Raw genomic sequence first — 20488 nt, forward strand, 5'->3', positions numbered from 1 at the left:
GCGCGCCCACCAGCGCAGAGGCGCCGCCCTCCCGCGGCTCCTCCGCGACCTGCGTGATGGCCCCAGCCGGTGTGCGCGTGTTGTGACCCTGTGCCCCGCCTGGAGCGCAGTTTGTATTTGCTGCGCCAGGGAGCTTCAAGGCTTGGCCCAGCCGCCTTGGCCAACTTCCCTGCATCCAGAAAATCGAACACAGCTATGTCAGGCAGACCTGGATCGCGTGCGTCGTCTTGGTGGGGGCCGCGCCCGCCTTGCGCGGCGCGTTGGCCGTCATCCGCACGACGGCACCCGGCACGATGAGGCCAGCGCAGTCCATGGCCGGCGTGTGCGCCAGCACCTTGCGGGGGCGGGCGCGCCAGGAGAGGATGCGTCACGCCGGCGGCGGCGGTGGCGCTCACAGGGGTGTGCCACCAAGTGCCCTACGGTCTGCCATCTGAGTGGCTTCCGGCCTCAATGGGTCATCAATGTGTCATGCAAGCAGCGACCCAAACTGTCCACATGAGCCAATAAGCTCAAAACGCACACCCGCACGCTTGTGCACCCCACCTGCTCCCCAGACGCCAGCTGGACATCCGCGACATAGGGCGTGCGCACCGACGCCGACGGCCGCCGCAGCACCTGGCCAGAGCGGGGGTGTGGCCAGGACGGGCGCAGGGGCGTGGCGCTTTCGCAGCAGAGGGCAGCTGTGGGGCCGGCGAGGCGGCGAGCCTCGGTCAATTATTAGCAGACGCGGGCCCAGTATTCAGTTGGACGTGTCGGATGCTCATGCATCCTCAGACGTCGTCTCACCTTGCCTACGACCAACTCCCCCAGATCCTTCAGCAGAGCCCTGGCGCCCGCACTGCTGGCGGCCGCAGCCATGCCCCCTGCCGCCTCTGCTGTTGAAGTGGCCCCGGGATCGCTGCTGCTGGGTGACGCCGCCAACAGGGGGGCTTCCGCGTTGCCCAAGCCGATGCGCGCCGCCTCCTTGGCGGCGAGAGCTTTGACGCCGCCTTTGGGCATGCAATCAGCGCCTGGTGTCGCACACACACTCGAGATGCAGTGCTCCTTGCTTAGCAGCAGCGCCAGAGATGCAGGCGCGCAAGTGGGAACGGAGCGCCAAAGTCACCCAGAGGCTTCTATAAGAATCAATGGTCTGCTTTGTTGTTTTTTGTGCCAATGAGGTATTGAGCGCGCTGATTTTCATTTGAGTGGATGGGAGACGCAGGCGAAGCGCGGGAACGTGCGCCTTGCAGTGTATTTGAAAATTTCGTAAACGTATGAGTTTTACGCGACAAGAGGCCGCTAAAGGCAAAGGTACCATTGAGCAGCGACAGATGCCAAGTAAGCTGCTTGCATGACACAGCTCGAGCTGTGTGGGTCCAAATGCGACGCGGGGCGCCCGCCGCCCTCTCACTGCATGGGATTAATTTCCAAGCGCTTTGGGCTCATATTCATGCCTATAGCCAAACGTCACATCACAAATGCATTGGGGCGACGCAGTCAACCTGGTCAACTCAGCTTGCGGGGTGCTGGCGTCCTCACCATGGCACTGCCACTTATGCATGCGAGTAAGCTAGTGCGCTGTCAGTGGTTGTACTCAATTCTTCACATGTGCATCTATATGTGCATTTTCGTGTGCAGCGCGGTGGTTGGGCCATGCTTGCTAATCAAGGTGCTGCCTCCGGGTAGTGGCGCGAGTGCTACAGAGTAGGGTTGGGCACGCTTGCAGTCCATGACTTCTGGTCTGCGAGACATCAAGTGCCCGTGTACTTCAAAGCTATCACCTGCGTGGGCGCTGTGTTGACGTCAGGCTCGCTTCCATCGGCGGGGGGCGGTGGGTGCATTGTAGGCCAACCCCAGCGGTGGCAAACAGGAAAGAATGCATGGCAGGGCTGCACAATGTGCATAGACAGAACTGCGGATGCACCAAGCGGCCAGCTCCTCCCTGAGACGCCCCACACCCTGGCGAAGTTGGCCCACACGCACACGCACCAGGTGCAGGTGCCACATCAGCGTTGCTGGCCCCCAGGCTGGTCAAGGCAGTGCAGGCTTTTGGCCACAGCGACGTGATGCAAGGTGAATGAGATAAGCAATGAGCCTCCCTTTCAAGCACAACGTCGGCCCCTTGCGGAGAGGACAGGAGGATTCTGGAGTCAGCAGGGGCCTTCCGCAATGAAAGATCTGCATTTGCCGGTGCACACAGACGCGGAGCAATCACTTATTAGGTTGTCAAAAATCTCGATCAACGAGCTCATACGGTAATTTCGTGCCACTGCGACAACAAGCACTTGAGCCTGACAACCAAACCGGCCACCCGCGACGCCTGAGATATCCTTTGCAATGCACAGCGGCGTCCTGACGCGCCCTGCCCTGCGCGGCATGCGCAGCGCCGCGCTCGGCGCACAGCCAGCACGACCAGCGCTGCTGTCCGCCCACCAACACCTGTCCGGCGTCGGCGCAGCCCGCCCGTTTCCGCCGCGGCATGTGGCAGCTTACGCCACGGGAAAGCAGGACGGGGAGAAGAGCTGGGTTGAGATCGCCTCCGAGGCCGCGGGCGTTGCAAAGTGAGCCATGGCTGGGGGCTGGACACGGCATGCATTTGCACTGCTGGTTGCTGCAGTTTGAAACTACCAAACATACAGTACCACCCAGCTGTAATGTTGCAGACCGCGGCCCGCGACCACACACCTTTCACTCACGCTCGCGTCACTGCCCTCGGCCTTGAACCTCCGCTAAACCCTCATCGCCGCCACGGAACCTCGGAGCGCCGCCTCGGCCCCAAAACATCAACACCAACACCAACACCCCCGGCCTGACCCGCAGGTCTGTTTTCGACAAAGTCAAGTCGGGCGCCTCGGCCGCCCTCCAGGCCGTCACTAAACCCAAGGACGCCGCGGCCCCCTCGGACCGCCGCCAGGAGCAGTGGGGCCGAGCACCCCTCCAACAGCAACAGCAGCAGCAGCAGTCGCCGCTCGCGCCACTCTTCGGGGACGGCCTGCTCGGCCGCGCGGTCGGCGGGCTGGTCGCCAGCGCGGTCAAGGGGCTGGGCGAGCAGATGGAGCGGCAGGCGCGCGAGGCGCAGGGGCTGTACGAGGACGCGGCGGCCGCCATCCGCGCCAGCCCCGAGGTCGCCGCGCGGATGGGCGGCGCGGTCACAGTGGGCCCCGCGATCAGCCAGTCGAGCAGCAGCAGCAGCGTCAACGGGCGGGTCACCAAGCGCGTCTCATTGGTGGGTGGCGGATGGCGGCACGCAGGCGGGGGCCCTCGGGGACCTTCCAGGGCCGGGAAAATGCCGTACTCCGCCTCATAGGCCACATGCTTGCGGGAATGCGTGCAGGGCGTCCCGCCCTCATCTTCCACGCGTCTCGCCCAGGCCGTTTGTGTTTCTCGTGGCGCTTTTACACGTGCCCGGGCCAGCGCACCTGGCTTGCGCCGCCCCAGAGGCGGCGCAGCCGGCAAGTTCAGCATAGACACCTCAAACGCCCAGCCTACTTGCGCAGCCCTTGCTCTCGAAATCGGCCTGCCGTTGCTCGCACCAGCCGCCCTCACCGCTGCACCCCCCAACCTCGGAAACCCCACCCCACCCGCGTGCTGCCGACAGATCCTGCCCGTCACAGGCCCCGGCAGGAGCATGGCGCAGGCGCAGGTGGTCAGCTCTGAGGGGCCCGGCACAGTCAGCACCACAGACATAGTGGTGAGTCGGCGCCCATTCATAACCACCACCCTATGCGCTCCTTTGACTTACCGCTACAGGGCTGCAGCAGGCGGGACCTTGTGGGTGGGGCTGGTGTTTGGGTGGTGTGTGGGAGTCGGGTGGGCCGTGCCCCCACAAACGCGCTTGCTTGGGTTGCTGGCAGCGAAAATACTTTATGTTGTTTCTTAACCCCCTTCCCGCTTCACCTGCTGCTATATTATGCCCCCCTCTATCCCAAAGGTCGTGCTGCCAGGGGGTGACAGCATCAGGGTCGCAGGCGGCAGGGGCGGCGGCGGCCGCCCGGGCGCGTACCAGCAGGGTGGTGTGGTCATCGACGCCGAATTCCAAGACATTTCGGGGCGGCCCTGATCGGCCAAAATATGATGCCCCCAGCCTGCAAGGCACCGGCGTTTGATTTCGTGCTTGCGTGCATGACCTGCAGCTGCCTGCGCCCCGATATGCAGGCGTTTGGCTGCATGGCGTGGGGAGTCTGGGGAGTGCTTTCGACCCTCGACACACCGCGGTTTGCGTGGTGCACAATCCACGTTTCGCTATAGTGAGTCACCCCACATGCTGCAAGAGCCATGTGAAGATGTGATGTGTGGCATCCCACACTGTAGCGGTCGCGTCAGTCGACCAGCGTTTGCTTTGCGGCCGCTTCCTATGCACAACCCCCGAGCCCAAAATTGCAGAGGATCGGTATGCATTGTTTCAAGAACCCGTGGGCGGCCCACGGCTCCTCACTGCCCCCCGCCGCGCATGTAAGCAACCACATCTGGCAGCCGCGCCCCTGCATCCCCGGCCCTCTTCAGCATCTCATCCAGCCCCTGCAGCCGCCCCCGCGCCCCGCCGCCGGCGCCGCCGCCCAGCCGGAGGTGGTCCCTGAACAGCTGCCGCACGGCTTCCTCCGCTGCCGCGAGCTCGCGCGCGCCGTCGCCTCCGCCGCCGGCCCCCGGCGGCTTGCCCCCGGCCCCAGCCCCAGCGCCGTCCTCGTCGCCCGGTGGCAAGGCGGCGGCGCCCGCGGGTGACGCCTGGTCGAGCATGGCTTTGTACTCGGGCGCGAGGTAACCCACGTCGCCGCCGTCTTGCACACGCAGCTCCTGCGAAAGTTCAAGAGTCAAAGAGTTTGCACGACGGGCACCAGGGCTGCTTGATACGGGGGCACTTATCTGCAGCGCTGCTTACTTGGGCTGCTCGCTTTGGGCGCTCTGCAGGGCTGGTCACCCAGCACAAGGCAGCGGGCCCAGTACGTCCCCATACACTGGCACAATTCCCTGATCATCGAAGAATCCTGTTTCATCAGGGCGCTGGCAGCCGCTCGCACAAGCACTGCACCCCCGTCGCCATGCACCCAAAGCCGCGAAGCAGGGGCGCCCCCCGCCAGCTGACAGCTGTGAGCCTTGCGGGCCCGCGGCCCACACCTGCAGCGCCTGCAGCAATTTGGCGCGCCGTGCCCGCCCGCGCTGCAGCTCCAGCTCCGGCCACAGCAGGCGCGCCGCGTGTTCCAGCCCGCGGGGGTGCACCGCGAAGCTGCTGGACGCGCGCACCTGCGGGCGTCAGCCACACGGTGGCGCAGGCGGCCACGGCGCGGCAAGAGCGGAGATGGGCCGGCGGTCGCGTGTCTTCCCAGCTGTGCAAGCGGCAGCTGCCTGCTGGACAGCCAGGCAAGGCAAGGTGCCAATCAAAGCAGCAGTGCAAGTCGAGGGTCCTAGGTCACCGCCAGGCGCGTCCATAGCCAAGACATCAACCCCCGCTTTCGGCCTCTGACCCTGACTCTCAACCTCATACCCCCACAGGGGTTGGAGGCCAACAGCAGGGGTTCAAATCCCCGTCCGTGCGCGGGTTTCGAGCGCGCAATCGCAGCGCATCTCGAGCACCAACTGACCTTGTCCGCGGTAGCCGACCGCATGAGGCTGTCGTGCAGCAGCGCCAGCGCGGTGATGTTGTCGCTGCGTAGCGCGACGGCCGCGGCAACAGAGTTCAGCATATCAATAGACGGGCTTGCACCGCGACCTCAAATTTGGGTGGCGCGGCAGCTTGGGCGTATGCAACAGACAGCAGGCGCGAGGCCGCATTGCTGGGCCTGTCCGCAGGTCCAACAGATGCACCGCAAGCGACGAATCTTGCCACCCAGCAGTGCGCCCATGCAGCCGGGCCTCACCTGACGAATCGCGCCGTGCCGGCCGCGATGCTGCAGCCCAGCAGGCTGCCCGCCTGGCAGCTGCGGAAGCTGTAGCGGACGTCGCCTCCTGCCCCGCCCCCGCCGCCGCCCTTCCCTCCGTCGGTGGTGGGCGCGTGGGGCGGCAGATCTGGCAGGGCGGCGGCCACCCAGGAGTTGATGTCTTGCAGGGAAAATGCGCCTGTTGTGGGTGTGGGTGGGGTGCACGTGGTTGTAGGTGCAATGAATCTGGGTTTGGCGCAAATCAAGCGGACGGTCCATGAGGTGTGGTGTCCAATTGCAGATGATGATGCATTCAGTTGCAGAACTGCGATGTATCCGCGGCCGTCGGTCAGCATTGACAGCGGCCTGACCTACCCGCGGCTCACCTGACATCATGAGCTCGCTGAAGGGAAGCTGCCCCGCAGCTGCCGGCCCACTGCCCTGCCCCTGCTGCCCCTGCTGCTGCTGCTGCTGCTGCCACATCTCCACGACATCTGATGAGATCCGCTGGTGAAGGCACAGGGGTGCCAGCCTGCACACCGCAACCAGCCCCACAACCAAGAGCGCCATCGTGTGATGACACCCGTGCAGGCAGGCAGGACAGTGAGCAATGGGGTTGGCTGAATGGTGGGAGGAAGCAGGCACGGCTCACCAGGAAGACCCTTCAAAGCGGTGCAGGTTCAAATCGCACATTTGGTATGGAGCAGCCAAGCTTGGTGCCACCAAACAGTCCTCCCGGTCAAACCGCTGCACAGCAAATCTTCGGCGTCCCATCCACCTGTACTGCACCACGGTGCACGTCTTCGGGGGTATGGCGGGGATCACAAACGCGTGGAGCACCCCGGCCTGGCCCTCCTGCGCCTTGAAGCTGATGGTCAGGCGGTTGGTGGCGTCCTGGCACCTGCATCGTCAAGGATGCGGTCGGGAGCAGGCTTCAGGGCTCCGGGATGCGTTGGCCCCCAAGATGACAGTGGAGGCGTCGTCTCCTCTTGTCTCTGCCACCTGGGCAGCTGCATGCAGGTAGCCGGCCCGTGCATGACTAGCTGTTGTGGGGGGTGCGGCCGGGAGGGGCTGCTCGTCAGGTGGACCACCGATCACCTGTAAGTTGCCAGGGTGGCCCAGCCGCTGCGCTCGTCCGGCGTGCTCCTGTGTTGAGACATAGCAGTGCTGGAAGGTTGCTTTGTGACATTCGCCTCTTTTTCAAATCGCATCCCAGCCGTTGCAGAGATTGCTTAGCCATGTATTTGCCGCAGTCTTCACTGCAGAAAGGGCAGCCCACAGTGATCCTGCTGGCTTGCAGGCCATCCCTCCCCTGGTGCATTCACCACACCCAACCCTGACACCATACCATCAAGACGAAGCTTCCGCCCACCCATGCACCTGCTGACAATTGCGACGTTGCCTGGCGCATCCAGTAGCAGCAGCTCCCGGCTGCACGCCAGACCGACAGCAAACAGCGGGGCGGCGCTCTCCAGCGCCAGCGCGTAGCAGCCGCCGTGCCCGCCGTCGCCCGCGGCCGCCTGCAGCTTGAGCGAGTGGCTGACGTCGAGCGCTGCGGATGCGGCCGGGGCCGCGGCGCCGCTGAGCGGGCGGCTGTGCGCCCTGCATTGCAGCGAGGCATGCAACAAGGAATGTCAGATGGGCGAGGGTGCAAGGCTGCCTGTTTATCGCTTACTCATAACGAATACCAGCCCATAGCAAAGACTATTACATAGGATGCCTCACACAGCGGCTTCCGCAGGCCGATCCGCATCTACAAACCCTTCAGCAGTACCTCTGCTCTGCTGGGACCCCAGAAACCCACCTGGCCCGCTCCTTGTCCAGGCGCTTGCGCAGCTCCTCGACTTCTGCAGTGGCCTGTATTGTGTGGAATTGACCCCACAACGACGGACGGCCCCACAAAAGCGTGGGACTAAGCAAAACATACCATAATTGCCTGGCTTTTTGTGGTCTCATGCAGCGAGCACTCATCTGACAGGCTCCTGCTCTAATCATGATGATGCAGGCATTTGGCCCTGGAAAAAGGCCCTGAGCAACACTAGGCAGCCCCCTACCTTTGCCACCCGTGCATTCAGGGCCGACACCAGCAGCTGATTCTGGCTCATCTGCTGCTGCCCTGCTGCAGCAGCCTGGGCGGCCGCCGACGCGCCCGGGCCGCCGGCCACGTCTTTCAAATTCAGGGCGCCCAGTCCAGGCACCACTGAGGCAGCAGCGGCGGTAGCGGGGGCGCCCAGAGCAAGCGAAGCAGCGTTGGGCGAAAAGGCGATGACCTGGGACACATGGGAGTGCGTGTGTATACGTGTTTGCACGCGCCTGTGTGCGCGACGTGTGTTGATGATCAGGAGGCAACTGGTTCGCGCCCTAGGCTACTCGTCCAAAGAAGTGGCTTCCATCATACCATCGTCATTCAGCATTACAGGCGCTTCAGTGGCGCGTCACGCCCAGAAAGGTAGCAGCTGCGGCGGCGCCCCGCCGCGCCCACCTTTCCGGTGAAGGTGTGTACGATGATGTCAGCAGCGGCGGCGCTGGTGACGTAGCCGCCGTCGACGCTGCAGATTGACTCGGGCAGCTGAACAGAGAACACCTGTGAGGGATCCGTCACGCAAGGGCAGGGCAGAGGCCTGGACAGGTTCAGGTGTGAGCTGATGGCCGTGCTGCGATGCACCTGGACAGAGCCCAAGACGACACCTCGGGGATTCCAAGCCCACCTCGCGTGACGCTAGATGATGGAACAGGTGGCGACCGCTGGCAGGCGCCGGGCGCTCTCGCCCAAGCTGGCGCCGCAGGGGCGCGGCCATCCCTCCCCGCTCGCTGCGTTATTCCAAGCGTTAATCGCAGCGCGCACCTTTTGCGGCAGCCCCGCCTCGTCAACGTCCCAGACCTCAAGCCACCCGTCCTCGCGGCCCACCACTATGTCAGCACAGCCAGACTGCGGCAGCGCGCGCGCGGCAGGACGTGGGTACAGCAAGAAAGACTCCTGATCGCATCGACCTTGTTCGCATGCAGCGTCGGCTGCGGCGCACAAGTCCCGGCCTGTCGTCTAAAGAGCACTCCCCTCAACAAAGCACAGAGCGCATGGGCGGCTCTGAGAGGTGCAGCTAAAGCTCCTGTGCCGACGCCGCCGACAGCGACCAGGCATCCGCCGCCCGCATATCCGCGGAGTGACGGTTGCCGCGCAAAACAGCAAAGGCGCCCCTGCACGCGCGCACCTTGCTGTAATCTGCGCCGCAGTGCAGCGCCCTCACGGCGCCGCCGCCCTGCGGCGCGGGTATTGTGAAGCCCTGGCGCACCGCGGCGCGCTCCACCATCAGCTGCACTATGCGGCCGTCCTCGCAGCCATACAGCAGCTCGTGGCAGCCGGGCGGGAACCTGGGGCGCGGAGGCGCGTGTGGGCGGTGCGCGTGGGCAGGCAGGGTTCTGGTGCGTCAGCTCGGACATGTCTACTGGGCTGCTGAGTCGGGCGTGCCCGCCGTTGTGCAAGGCGAGCAGGCGGAGGGGTGTAGGGGCTGTATCTGCCCCAGAACCCTCCGGATCACTTTACAGAACCCCTAGCACCCCCCCAGCTTTGTTGAAGAGTTCTGGATGGCTTAGGACTTTTCTATTTTTTGAAAACAAGTGGGTGTGAGTTGGATTGACCAGGGTAGTGCGTGGGTTGAGCTGCAATGTATGATGTTGCCACGCAAGGTGCGCCCGTGCGTGGCGCGCGCACCTGTGGCGGGGATCGTGGGAGTCCGGGACGTGCAGCAGCGCGGTGGGCGGCGAGGGGGTGGGCACCTCGAACAGCGTCGCGGAGCCATCCGGCTCCAGAACTCGCACCTGAGGATGCAGGTGCAGCGGTGACGGCATTGATCAGGGTGTTGAGACAGGCCAGGAGCAAGCTGTGGGGCACTTTGGACTTGCAAGAGCGACTGCACGACCCGTTCCCGAGTGCATGTCACCCGCAGCACGTCACATCCGCAGCGGGATGCACTTGTCATCAGTCATGTGCAGGTCCCCTTGCTCCTCAGATGCAGGGCAGCAGAGTGCACGGGCTCACCATGCGGTCGCGGCAGGCCAGGACTGGCACCATGCCCGCCGTGCCCAGCAGCGGGATGACCTGAGTCCGGAGGAGGGGTCGACGCTCGCGTGGCAAAGCGCAAGCCGCCAGCCTGGAACCTACAATTGTCATCGTCTTGCAAGACAATGACACCGCCGCGCGCTGACCAGCAACCTTCAGCTTCCAACCCATCCCAATCCTCATTCTGATCTGCTTTTTGTATCCTGCCTTTACCCCGCCCACCCCCCCTCCTCTCCTCACAACAGCGCCTGTACCCACCTCTGCCGCCAGGATCCTGTCTGGCGCGAGGTACAGGCCCTTATCTTTTGCCTCAAGGTAGTGGCTGTGGACGAACTCGCACGACGCCCACACGTCCCTGGCGGCGGCGAGCAATGAGAAGCAACGAGGTTCTCGCAAACGCTGCTGCACGCAGCACACACCATGAATGTTGGGGCTGGACTGTCGGGGGCTGTGCTGCAGGCCCAGCGCCGGGCCTGGCGCGGTGCGTGCGACCTAGATTGACCAATGCTTGAGAATGAGTGGGTGTGAACTACCGGCGCTCTGCCGGGGGCCAGGAGGCCGCCCGGCCGCACCTGTCCGCGACGGCGAGGCGCGATATTGGCTCCGTGAGGGAGGTGGTGAAGCGGAAGAACTCCTTGCCCTTCTTCGTCAGGCCCCTGATCTGGGACAAGTGGTTTCAAAGGGCGGCCGCGACAGGTGGAAGAGTGGTTTCAGATGGCGACCGCGACAGGTGGTTGCCCGAGCTGTTGCAAGGGGTCTGCCTGCCCCAGTGCTGCACCTCCCTTGCCGACCGCGCAACAGCTGCATGCATCTGCCAGCGCCGCAAGGCCATGCGTGATCTCCGCCTTCCCGCCGTCCCAGCCACGCAGGTGGACCAGCAAGCCGCAAGCGGCAAATGGCAAGTGACAAGCGGCAAGCTGCAAGCCGCAAGGCCCAAGCCGCAAGCCTCAGCACACTGCACCGGGTGGCGCCGCACCGTGCCGCCAGAGGCCACAAATATCTTGTCGCGCTGCCGCGAGTGGCGTCCGATGCTCACGCTGGTCACCTGAGGGGCCACCAAGAGTGACGGTTCGCCGCATGGTGTGGTGCCGATACCGCATGTCGAGGGCGGCTGCACGTCGCGGAACTGCCCACTGCGACTGCAGCACCCCAGGGGCATCCCGGTGCTTGGTAGGTGTTCCCTTCGAATGACACGGCCGCCAAGGACGGTGCAGTGATTATTATTGTGCGGCGCGTGCGCGCTGCCCATGCGCAGCATACGCGCCCACCTTTGGGCCGGGCATGGTTTTGAAGCTCAGCGCCACCTCGCCCTTTTTGACAGACAGGCACTGCACGACGCCTGAGCAGTCACCCACTGCCACCTTCTGCGTCTTCTTCTCGCCGGGCGGCAGCACCTGCAGAGAGTGCGGGCGAGCAGGCGACCGCCTCCTCCTAAGCGCAAAACGACGGCACCATGTCCCCTTGCATTATGGGCGCTCTTGCGACTGCACCAACAGGGTGAACGCGGCGTGAAGCAGCAGGGTCGCTCACCGCCAGTGTGCCGGGCGCCGCGGCCCCGGTCTGCAGCAGGTCCACGCGGTGCAGTTCCAGCTCCATGCGGATTCGTGGTGTGCAGCTGTATATGCGGGGCGCGGCGCGTCGCGCCACGCACAGCTGTTGCAGTCCGCCAGTCGCAAGGGCGGCGTGGTGCAAGCTGCTGTCCCAGCCAACGGACGGCACCCCGGGACTGCAGGTGGCCTGACGCAAGTTTGAGGCTATACACTCATTCGATCCAGCGTCATTTGCTGTGCGTTAGCCGCGAGTCCACTCGTGTCGAGCCAGATCGAATTGTCGAGGTCAAGGGCGCTCGGGTGTGCCGTTCAAATGTTATTTGCGATGTGCTAACTGCACTGTATTGTCAGTTCAAAGCAGTAGCGCGCCAGATCTTATGGATGGCCTTGAAGCGACCCTCGTCAGCTGCATCATACCTGAGATATGACATATGCATAAAGGTTGCACATGCTTTCGGACACGGGCTCCGATTTGCAGTGCGAGCGATGCGGGCACGCCCATGGTGACGTCAACCACCAGCCCTCGGATGCTGCGCGTGCTCTTGCTGCTGCCGCTACTGTTGCTGCTGCTGCTTCTCCTTTTGTTGGTGATGCATCGAATCTGCAGCTATCCGTGTTTGAAGCCGTCGTTGTTGTGGTTATCAAGGGCGAGTGGGAGCAGCAACAGCACAGGATATTTCTGAAACCCATATGATAGCACTTACAGTACTACCTGGTTGAGGTATGCTTCCAACACCGCGCACGACTGTTGCATGAGCAGAGTGCAATAGTGCGCCAACATGCAGCCTTGGTTGGAGAGAACTCTCGGCAACCAGCCCCATGTGTGGGGCAGCAGTGTGCCCCACACTAGCAGTCAGCCACGACAGAGTTGTGAGCAACAGCAACGCCCTCGGTACGCTTGAACCCGCCCATAAGGTCCCTTTGCTCCACCGCTCACCACATCCACATGCCCAGCCGCCTTGCAGGTGCGCAGCTGCCACTTGACCTGCCCCCCGTCAGTTTTGCGCTCGTCACAAGTGCCCGAGAGCCATCTATTATACTTCATTACACTTCAAACAACGTTCGTTGATTTTCTATCCGGCGAACCGTCCGACGCATGCGCCTTCGGCCGGGTTTCGCCAAACTCGCAAAAGCAGCCGTCAGCCCACGGCCTAACCCACCTGTCACGTAGCTGTGTACCTTGAGCTACGCTCTTGTGAAACTGGTAGAGGAGTAGCAGAGCAGCGCAGTCGTGGCAGCACTGCCCCTGCGTCACATCGCGCAGTCGCTGTCCCGCTGCTTGGCCCGCGGAGCGCGCGGGCAGCGCAGCCCCATGGGGCAGGGCTGCTCGCGCACCGCAGCGGCAGATGGCTCGGGAGGTGCTACGTTTGTGCAGCAGTGGGTAGAGGTGCGCGTTTGCGTGCTGCCACGCGTGCCGCTAGCTGTGCATTTGTGCTGCAACTGAGCATGGCACGTCTTGCATGGGAGAACGAACGCCTGTTCTGCCTTGACGTATGGATCTGCACCCGCATGACATGCTGCCGCAGCCTGTCCGGGGCCACCAAGTTCACGATGTCGCCGGCTAGCGCTGGCAGCACTTGGTGTCAGCGCAATACCTTAGAACGCCCACTGGCCGCCCTCACTTTCCCACTCCCATCCCCCGCCCACCCCTTGATTCCCAGGGCCCCAGTGCTCTCTGCCTACCCCTGCCCTCCCTCGAGACCAAGGCCATCACCGCTGCCAATGACCCGTCAACTGCCGACACCCGAAATGACACCGACAGGACACCAATGGATGCTGCGCCGGCCCGTCCGCCGCCGCCGCCGCCACTGCCGCCGCCGCCAGATCTTCCGCCGTCTCCTGCAGTTGCCGCCGTCGACCTCTCTGCCGCCGACCTGCAGGGCCTGATTATTACTGCTGCAGCACAGGCCCGTGACCTCAGGGCGGCCGGCACGCTTCTGCTGCGCGCGCGCCGCGATGCCGCCGGCCAGGCGGCGCGCAACGTCGCCCTGCAGTCACGCCTCGACGCCGTCACCAGCGACCTGTCGCTTTGTCAGCAGGCGCGTTCCTTGGAAGCACAGGAACGTGCGCTGCTGGAGCGGCGCTGCTCGCAGCAGGAGGAGGAGCTGCGGCACCTGCGCGCACAGCAGCTGCCGCCGGCGCCGGTCATTGCACTGACGCTGACATTGCTTGAGCCGGCCCCTACCACTTGTGCCGCCTCCGACCTCAAGACGAATGTCGACGCCAGTGAGGCCGCGATGGCGACGCCTGTTGCCACCGGCGTCGTCGCGGCCGCCGCCGTCCACAGCCACGACACCGATGTTGGCAGCTTGCGCTGCTCCACCGCCGCCCCAGTCCAAGGCCACGTCTCATGCGACAGGCCCCTGGGTGAGATGGCGCGCCCCTGCAACAATGACCACGCCGCCCCCAAGACCACCCTGGACGCCACGAGCGACACCGTTAACTCTGGCCGCCCAGCGCCCGCCATCACTTCCACCACAGCCCCGTGCGTCGCCCCGAGCACCCCAATGGCTGGCGAGGCGCCGCCGCCAGCAGCTTCCGCAGCTGCTGGCGCCTTCATAGCACCTGCCAGCAGCGCCCCGCTTGACGGTGCTTGCGTCAGCCTTCAGGGCAGGGCCCAAGATGCTGCTCTCGCAGCAACAGTCAACGCGGAGTGCAGGGTCATCGCCGCCCCCGTGGCCACACTCTGTCACAGCACGCCCGAGTCCTACATCGACAGCCAGCCTCTGCTGCCTCCTGAGCTTCCAGCCAGCCAGGGCCAGCTTCACAAAGTGTTTGCCGCCGCGCACCGCTTTGAAGGCGCCTTTGCTGCCCTGTCAAGCGCGACGCTGGCTGACCTGCTCGAGGCAGACGGCGCTAAGCCAATTGGCAACGGCGGACAGGGCAGCGTGTCATGCCTGCAGCTGCCTGGTGTGATGCGACCGCTGGCGATGAAGGCGTGCGACGAGCCCGTCAAGTACAAGGATTTCCTGAGGGAGTGCGACGTGTGGACCTCCTGGGCGGCCGCCTGCCCCCAGTACGTGACGCCCCTGCTTGCGGCGCAGTACGTGCGCCGCAAGCCCGGGCCGGCCCGCGCGAGGACCCAGGTCCTCGCGCGGCCACGTCATTTTCGCCATGCCGGCCCACAGCACGGGCAGGTCCCTGACCTGGGCAGATGATGTCCTGCTTGCGGCGCGGCGGGCGGCAGGCGGCAGCTTCCCTGCTGACCAGCTGGTCTATTTCCAGCGCCTGCTGGGGTCCCTGCTGGTCGCCCTCGATGCTGCCCACCAACAGGGGATTGTGTGGGCCGACCTCAAGTCCCCCAACATCATGATGGACAGCAGAGCCCGCCCGCAGATCATCGACTTTGGGTCTGCGAGCCGCGTGCCTGCCGGGGGCCTGCGCCAAGTGCCACCGCAGTCTCGGGGCTACCGCGCGCCTGAGTGCAGCGGCAGGAAGAAGGGAAGCATGGGGCTTGCCATAGATGTTTGGGCCCTGGGATGCGTGGCCGTTCAGATGGTGCTGGGCTTTGACGCCTTGTTTGCTCTTGCCGACAAGCACGAGGTCCTTTCGCCCAAGGCAGTGGCCGCGGCGTGGCCATCCTACGAACCTGTGGCCCTGCGCGCCCTCGTGTTTGACTGCCTGCTGGTGCGCGACCCCGCGCAGTGCGCGTCGGTCGCCCAGGTCATGGCGCACTCGTTCTTCGAGGGGCTTGACTGGGAGGCTGTGCGGAAAGGAGCCACCTGGGCGTGATGCGTTTGCCTCGGCCTGGCAGCTGCTGCTTACACCAGCTTCCTTGAGGGCGCGTTTTCTTGGAGCGATGGACTGCGCTCCGCTTTGGGTTCATTTGCATAATCTTCTGTTTTTATGTTCCAGACTGAGTAACTAGTAGCTGCAGAGCAGCGCTCACGCGTCGTATAACCTCAGCGTGATTACTGTACGTCAGCACCACGCACCACAAACCCAAGGCTGCCCCACCATATAGAGAATTCGGTGCCTTGATCAATACAAACAGCACAGACCGTCACCCTGCAAAGCATGCGCCACATGCACCGTCACTCAAAGTAGGGTTTTGCTGCCGCTGCTCACTGGATCCTCAGAGCTTGCCGCTCGCTGGCCGCTCCTCACGCGCGCGAGCCGCCGCCGCTGCAAATGTCGAGCAGCGCCCCTTCACCCACTCCGCGATCGCGTTGCCGTTGGCCGTGCGCTCCTCGCCCATCAGCAGCTCGTGGTAGCCGTCTGTTGAACGGAACGAGGGTAACCAGTGCATGCGGTGACCACCTCCATGCGCCAGCAATGACCTGGTGTCCTTCCACGTCCCATGCAAAAAAAAACTGACCGATCGAGTCAAAAAGGATGCCAGATCTGCAAGTAGATGAACATGCACACCTCTCGGCAGCGGTCAGGGACACCACGCCCCCCGCGTTTGAGACGTCGACGCGCCTGGGCGCGACCATGGGCCTCCTCACCTTCCACCTTGTTGAAGGTCACGTCCTTGCTGCCCACGCGCCGCACCAGGTCGTCCACCGCGTCAAAGCTGGTGGTCTTGTCGCGCATGCCGTGCACCACGTACAGCGGCAGCGTGAGGGCCGGGACCCGCGGCTCCAGCGACCGCATGCCCTGCGGTGTGCACATACGTGGATTTGTCATGCAGCGCCAATTCACCAAAGGCGGCAAAAGCACATCAAGCACAAGATTCAAGCTGCCTGTCAAACTGTTGTGGATAGATAAGTGACCGTTGGAGCGCTGCCCGCACTGCCATCGGCTGGAGCACCCCTTGCTCGACTGCTGCATGGCAGCAGCGCGTGCCTGCAAACTCCTCCCGCCGATCGGCTGACCTTCAGGACCTCGTTGGCGGAGCGCGTCCGCAGGTTGCCGTGGAACACCAGAGGATCGCTTTTGAAGGCCTCCACCTGGGAAGCCACCGCGTAGCGAGGGCGTGAGGCATTGTAGCTGGAAGCTTGCCCCAGCCTCGCAGCGCTCGCCGATGCCCTTTACATGTGCTCACGCCACGGCCAGGCGGGCACAACAGCAGCAGCCGCGGCCGCCTCACCACTGCAGGGTCGGCGTGCAGGTCTTCGGGCTTGACGGCGGGCACCATCTGCGCGTAGGGCACCACCGTCGCCAGTATGTTGCCGATCGCCGCCTGCGCGCGCAGCACGAGCGTCCAGACGACGCCCATCGCCGCAGAGTGCAGGACGAGCCCCGCCCAGCGGTCCTGGTTGCGCAGCACTGAGGGGCGACAAGGGGAAGGGCGGGAGCAAACGCAGTCAAAAGACGCAATACATGTTTGATTAGACAAGGTCAAGAGATCGTCCACAAGCAACGCAGGTCTGGCCGGGCACCTCCTCCATGCAATGCGTTGTGTCGAGTCCCCGCCCGCTGCGCACCAGCATGGGTCACGACGAGCGCGCCCATGCTCTGCCCGCCTATGACGCAGGGCTCTAGCCGGGAGCCGTGCCGCTGCTCCAACACTGACACAAATGTGTAGACGTCGTCGACCTGGGAGAGCATATGGTTCCGGTCAGACGGCATGCAAGGAAGTGTGGGAGTGTTGCAAGTGCAGTTGCAGATTGTGGTTCGAAGTTCAGGCACTTCATTCACCCATGAGGGGGTTTTGCCTTTGCGCTCGCTGCCCTGGCCAGCATGCCACCAGGGCCGCTGCTGCTCATGCTCTCGCAACGCGTGGCGGGCCGCAGTCCATTCAACAACCGTACCGATGCAGCTCGCCCAATCTGTGCCTGGCCTCAAACCCACCAGGTCGTTGAAGCGACTGATCATGCAGCGCTCGTCAGGCTCCTGCGGCTGCGACCGCCCGTGACCGTGTGCGTCAAACGTGTACACCGCCACGCCCTGCTCAGCGATCTGCTGCAGCACTGCGGGGTGGCAGGCGTGGGATGCGGGTGCAAGCTGAAGCCATGTAAATGGCTTTATTGATTTTAATGTATATATACTGTTTACTTATACATATATACATATATGTATAAAAGTAAAGCCTCAACTTGCTGCCGAGTGAAGACTGCATATTTACATGCAGTCAGCAATCGGCAGCAAGTTGAGGTTGAAGGCAGGGTGCAAATGAGCGACATGCGGGGTGCAGGCAGGTGATGGGTTAGTTTAATTGCTGCATGGGGAGCTGTAGCTTTGAGGCAATGCTGGCAGACCACACGGTGGCCATGCTGGCAAGGGGCAGCTGACCCCGCCCCTCTAAAGCAGCAACACAACGCAGCAGGTTGCACGTCTGCATGCGCCACAGCAGCGGCCGGCACCGAGCAAGCCAGCAGCCGTGCTTGTTTTGCGGCTCACCAGGCGTGTAGCGCCCCGAGTGTTCGCAGATGCCATGGTGCCACAGCAGTGCGGCCTTGGCGCCGCCAGCTGGTATGAATTCAACGCCCTGCATATCCTGGTTGCGGCCATTGCGCCACCGAAACTCGGTGCATACAGCCCGCGCCATGATGCAGCGCCTCCGCCTGTGTAAGAGGTTGGGGCCGCATGCGGATGCGACGTCAAGGGCGTGCCTCGTTTTGGCGCGGTTTCAGCTTTGAGCTGTGCGCACGTGTCCGCCTCCTCGAGCGGTTGCCCTGCTGTTTGGGCAGCATCACTTGAGATCGTTGCAACTCACGCCTTTCAAGCACGCGTTCAACGATTGCTTGCCTCCATTATCAGAGTAGCTCGCTATCCGAGAGGCTGGATCGGAACAGGAGCCCAGTTCACCTCGCGTCTTTGATGGGCAAGCTTGCCGATAGCACGTTTGTCGGTCCGTATCTTGCGCCCCGCCTCGAGCTCAGATCAGCGCGCGAGCCCCTCGCAGTGCGCGTCGCTATCATGCAGTGGGCCAGAATGTGTTGCAAGAAGTAGTTGAATGGAGGATCAATACCGAGCGAGACAGCACAAAAGACGAAGCATCAATTTGACACACCGCCTCGAAGCAGCGTGCTGACCGTGCAGCGCAAGCAGATGTCAGCCCCAGTGCAAGTTCTTCCCTCAATGCTGCGACAAGGTGATGAGCGGCTCGCCTGTGTAGTGTCTGAGAGGCAAGAGCACGTCGTGGTCGTGTCGTGCCGGAGGCAACACATATCCACCTGCAATTGGTAGCAAACACATGCTGCGCGCCAGGGGCCTTCTTGCACTGCCCTGACTTAGTCAGACTAGCTGCCTGGCACTTGGGCTGGTTCCACATTCGGTTCATGCAATTGTTACTTACATATTTGTTTCCCCAACTTTCATCCATTGCATGTGCCATCACCGCATGAATGCCCGGATGCCCGTGTGCCTGCGCCAGGCTGACCGTAGTTGACCGCATTGCGTTCGGGCAGACAGCGCGGATCTGTGGGCCCCTTGGAGACCGTTTGGAATTGCATGGATGCTACATCTAAATATTCAGCCGTGTCTTTAAAGGGCTCCAGTGGATGGAGTGCCGCTGACGTTCTGTGCCGAGTGACAAGTGCGAAGGAGTGTGTGACCGTAAGCTGTGCAGGCATCATGATAGCCTTGGTTGCAATCCGCACACGTTCGATGCATTTCGATAATCTGGATACCACAACTCTGAAACATGACATCGCTGGGTTGCCAAATGTGCACGCGATTGCCTTCGAGGCTCAGTAGAAGCCACGGAGACTGTATGCTGAAACCACGCCTGCGAAGATATGTTGCCGCCGCTGCAAGTGAGTGTGGGCTCTGGCACCACCACCGCAAGCGAAGCTGCACTCTGCGATGGCGGCCACTGCGTCGCTGCACGAACAGCAGCCAATGCAGCCGTCGCCTACCCACGCAGCTGCGGGAGTGCAGAAATATGCCGTCATTGGCGCCGGCCTGGCCGGCCTCGCCACCGCGTATCACATATTGGTGAGTCAACCCGCTGCCGTTATCGCGCTTTGTGCTGCCTGGGGCATTTGTGCCGGCAAGCTCTGCTGCTTCGATGCGCGGCACACCGACGTCAAGCAGAGTCGTCCCCTGAGCATGCGCATATATGCACGCACCTGCACAGGATGCCGCGCCGCCTGGACAGCCAGTTGAATTGACCGTTTTCGATGCCGTAGGGATCGGCGCAGGCGGGTCCGGCGCAGCGGCGGGGCTGCTCCACCCGTTCTCCCCCAAAAACAAGGTACAGCCAATGGCACAGCTGCAAAACTGCCAGCTCGGCATGCATCGCGTGCTTCTTGCCTCTGCGGGTGTTGTCTGGGCGCGCCTGTGCATGCGACGCAGTCGTCCACTGCGCATCGTCCATCGGCTTTGTGCTGGGCCCAAGACTTCGTGCGGTATTCACAATGAGGGATTATTGCGAGTTACATGTTACCATGTGGCCCCTGGCCCTAACACACCCGCATGCAGCTCCTGTGGCGCGCGGAGGAGGCCATGCAGGAGGCACTGAAGCTCCTAGCAGCCGCCGAAGAGGCGGCAGGGATGCAGCATCAAGGTGAATGACACTGCATGCCTGAATCCTGACTGCGCTGCACTAAGCACACCCTAGCCTGATGTGCATGCAGCTGTCGCCTTCAAGGGTGCCAGCCGCGCCCCCAGCGCTTGGACACCGTGATTCATCACGCCGGTGCGCCTTCACTCTGCATTGCAGGGGGCGGCAAGCCGATTGCATGGCGCCATGGCATGCTGCGGCCGGCGACGGGCCTCCAGCAGGCGGCCACCTTCAGCCAGGCATGGGGCGGCGCGTGCGCCAGCTGCGGTGGCGCGGCGGCGGGGATGGAGTCGTGCTGCGTAGATTATGATGCGGCTCAGCTGCTGATTCCAGGTGTCCGGCTGCCAGCAGTCGAGGAGGCAGCAGCCGCAGTGGCGCCAGCTCCATTGGCAGCTGCAGGGATGATGGACAGCGGCGGCGACGGCCAGTCCAGGGCCCCAGCAGCAGCCGCTCCGCTCGCAGATGCGGCCGCGTGCGGCGCCCTTCACATCCCCGCCGGCGTGACGCTGCACCCGCAGCGGTACATGCACGCGCTCTGGGCGGCCTGCGGCGTGCGCGCGGCGGCGCGGGGGGACGGCAGCTTGGCGAGGCTCGTTATCGAGCCGTTGCAATCAGTGTCAGAGCTCCACACAGGGCCGGATGGCCCGTACGCCGG

The 20488-nt window shown here is 63.5% G+C and overlaps 5 protein-coding genes across 5 annotated transcripts; 2 read left to right on the forward strand and 3 right to left on the reverse strand.

Moving 5' to 3' along the window:
- Positions 1-208: 208 nt before the first annotated feature.
- On the reverse strand, positions 209-999 carry MNEG_3160 (hypothetical protein; the record flags this gene model as incomplete). The annotated part of the gene is made up of 3 exons (XM_014048358.1): positions 209-334; positions 544-615; positions 787-999. Coding segments are annotated over 3 exons (411 nt in total), but the record flags the coding sequence as incomplete, so codon positions are not given.
- A 1049-nt stretch (positions 1000-2048) lies between these two features.
- MNEG_3161 (hypothetical protein) lies at positions 2049-4042 on the forward strand (the record flags this gene model as incomplete). Its single annotated transcript, XM_014048359.1, has 5 exons — positions 2049-2055; positions 2471-2543; positions 2803-3208; positions 3581-3673; positions 3914-4042. 5 exons carry the CDS (start codon positions 2049-2051, stop codon positions 4040-4042), a joined length of 708 nt encoding a protein of 235 aa, XP_013903813.1.
- Positions 4043-4413: 371 nt separating this feature from the next.
- Positions 4414-11487, reverse strand: MNEG_3162 (putative Bardet-Biedl syndrome 7 like protein; the record flags this gene model as incomplete). Its single annotated transcript, XM_014048360.1, has 20 exons — positions 4414-4773; positions 5095-5220; positions 5559-5622; positions 5835-6033; positions 6221-6366; positions 6613-6735; positions 6933-6980; positions 7215-7436; positions 7639-7691; positions 7889-8104; positions 8317-8418; positions 8680-8763; positions 9044-9203; positions 9544-9650; positions 9871-9930; positions 10150-10246; positions 10464-10552; positions 10868-10936; positions 11160-11285; positions 11422-11487. 20 exons carry the CDS (start codon positions 11485-11487, stop codon positions 4414-4416), a joined length of 2517 nt encoding a protein of 838 aa, XP_013903814.1.
- Positions 11488-14888: 3401 nt separating this feature from the next.
- Positions 14889-15173, forward strand: MNEG_3163 (hypothetical protein; the record flags this gene model as incomplete). Its single annotated transcript, XM_014048361.1, has 1 exon — positions 14889-15173. The coding sequence occupies one exon, from the start codon at positions 14889-14891 to the stop codon at positions 15171-15173; it is 285 nt and encodes a 94-aa protein (XP_013903815.1).
- Positions 15174-15516: 343 nt separating this feature from the next.
- MNEG_3164 (alpha/beta fold family hydrolase) lies at positions 15517-17874 on the reverse strand (the record flags this gene model as incomplete). The annotated part of the gene is made up of 7 exons (XM_014048362.1): positions 15517-15659; positions 15890-16040; positions 16259-16333; positions 16474-16652; positions 16811-16922; positions 17178-17296; positions 17727-17874. 7 exons carry the CDS (start codon positions 17872-17874, stop codon positions 15517-15519), a joined length of 927 nt encoding a protein of 308 aa, XP_013903816.1.
- Positions 17875-20488: the final 2614 nt, after the last annotated feature.

This window comes from Monoraphidium neglectum (genome assembly GCF_000611645.1).
Source record: "Monoraphidium neglectum strain SAG 48.87 unplaced genomic scaffold scaffold00386, whole genome shotgun sequence".
Lineage (NCBI taxonomy): Eukaryota > Viridiplantae > Chlorophyta > Chlorophyceae > Sphaeropleales > Selenastraceae > Monoraphidium > Monoraphidium neglectum.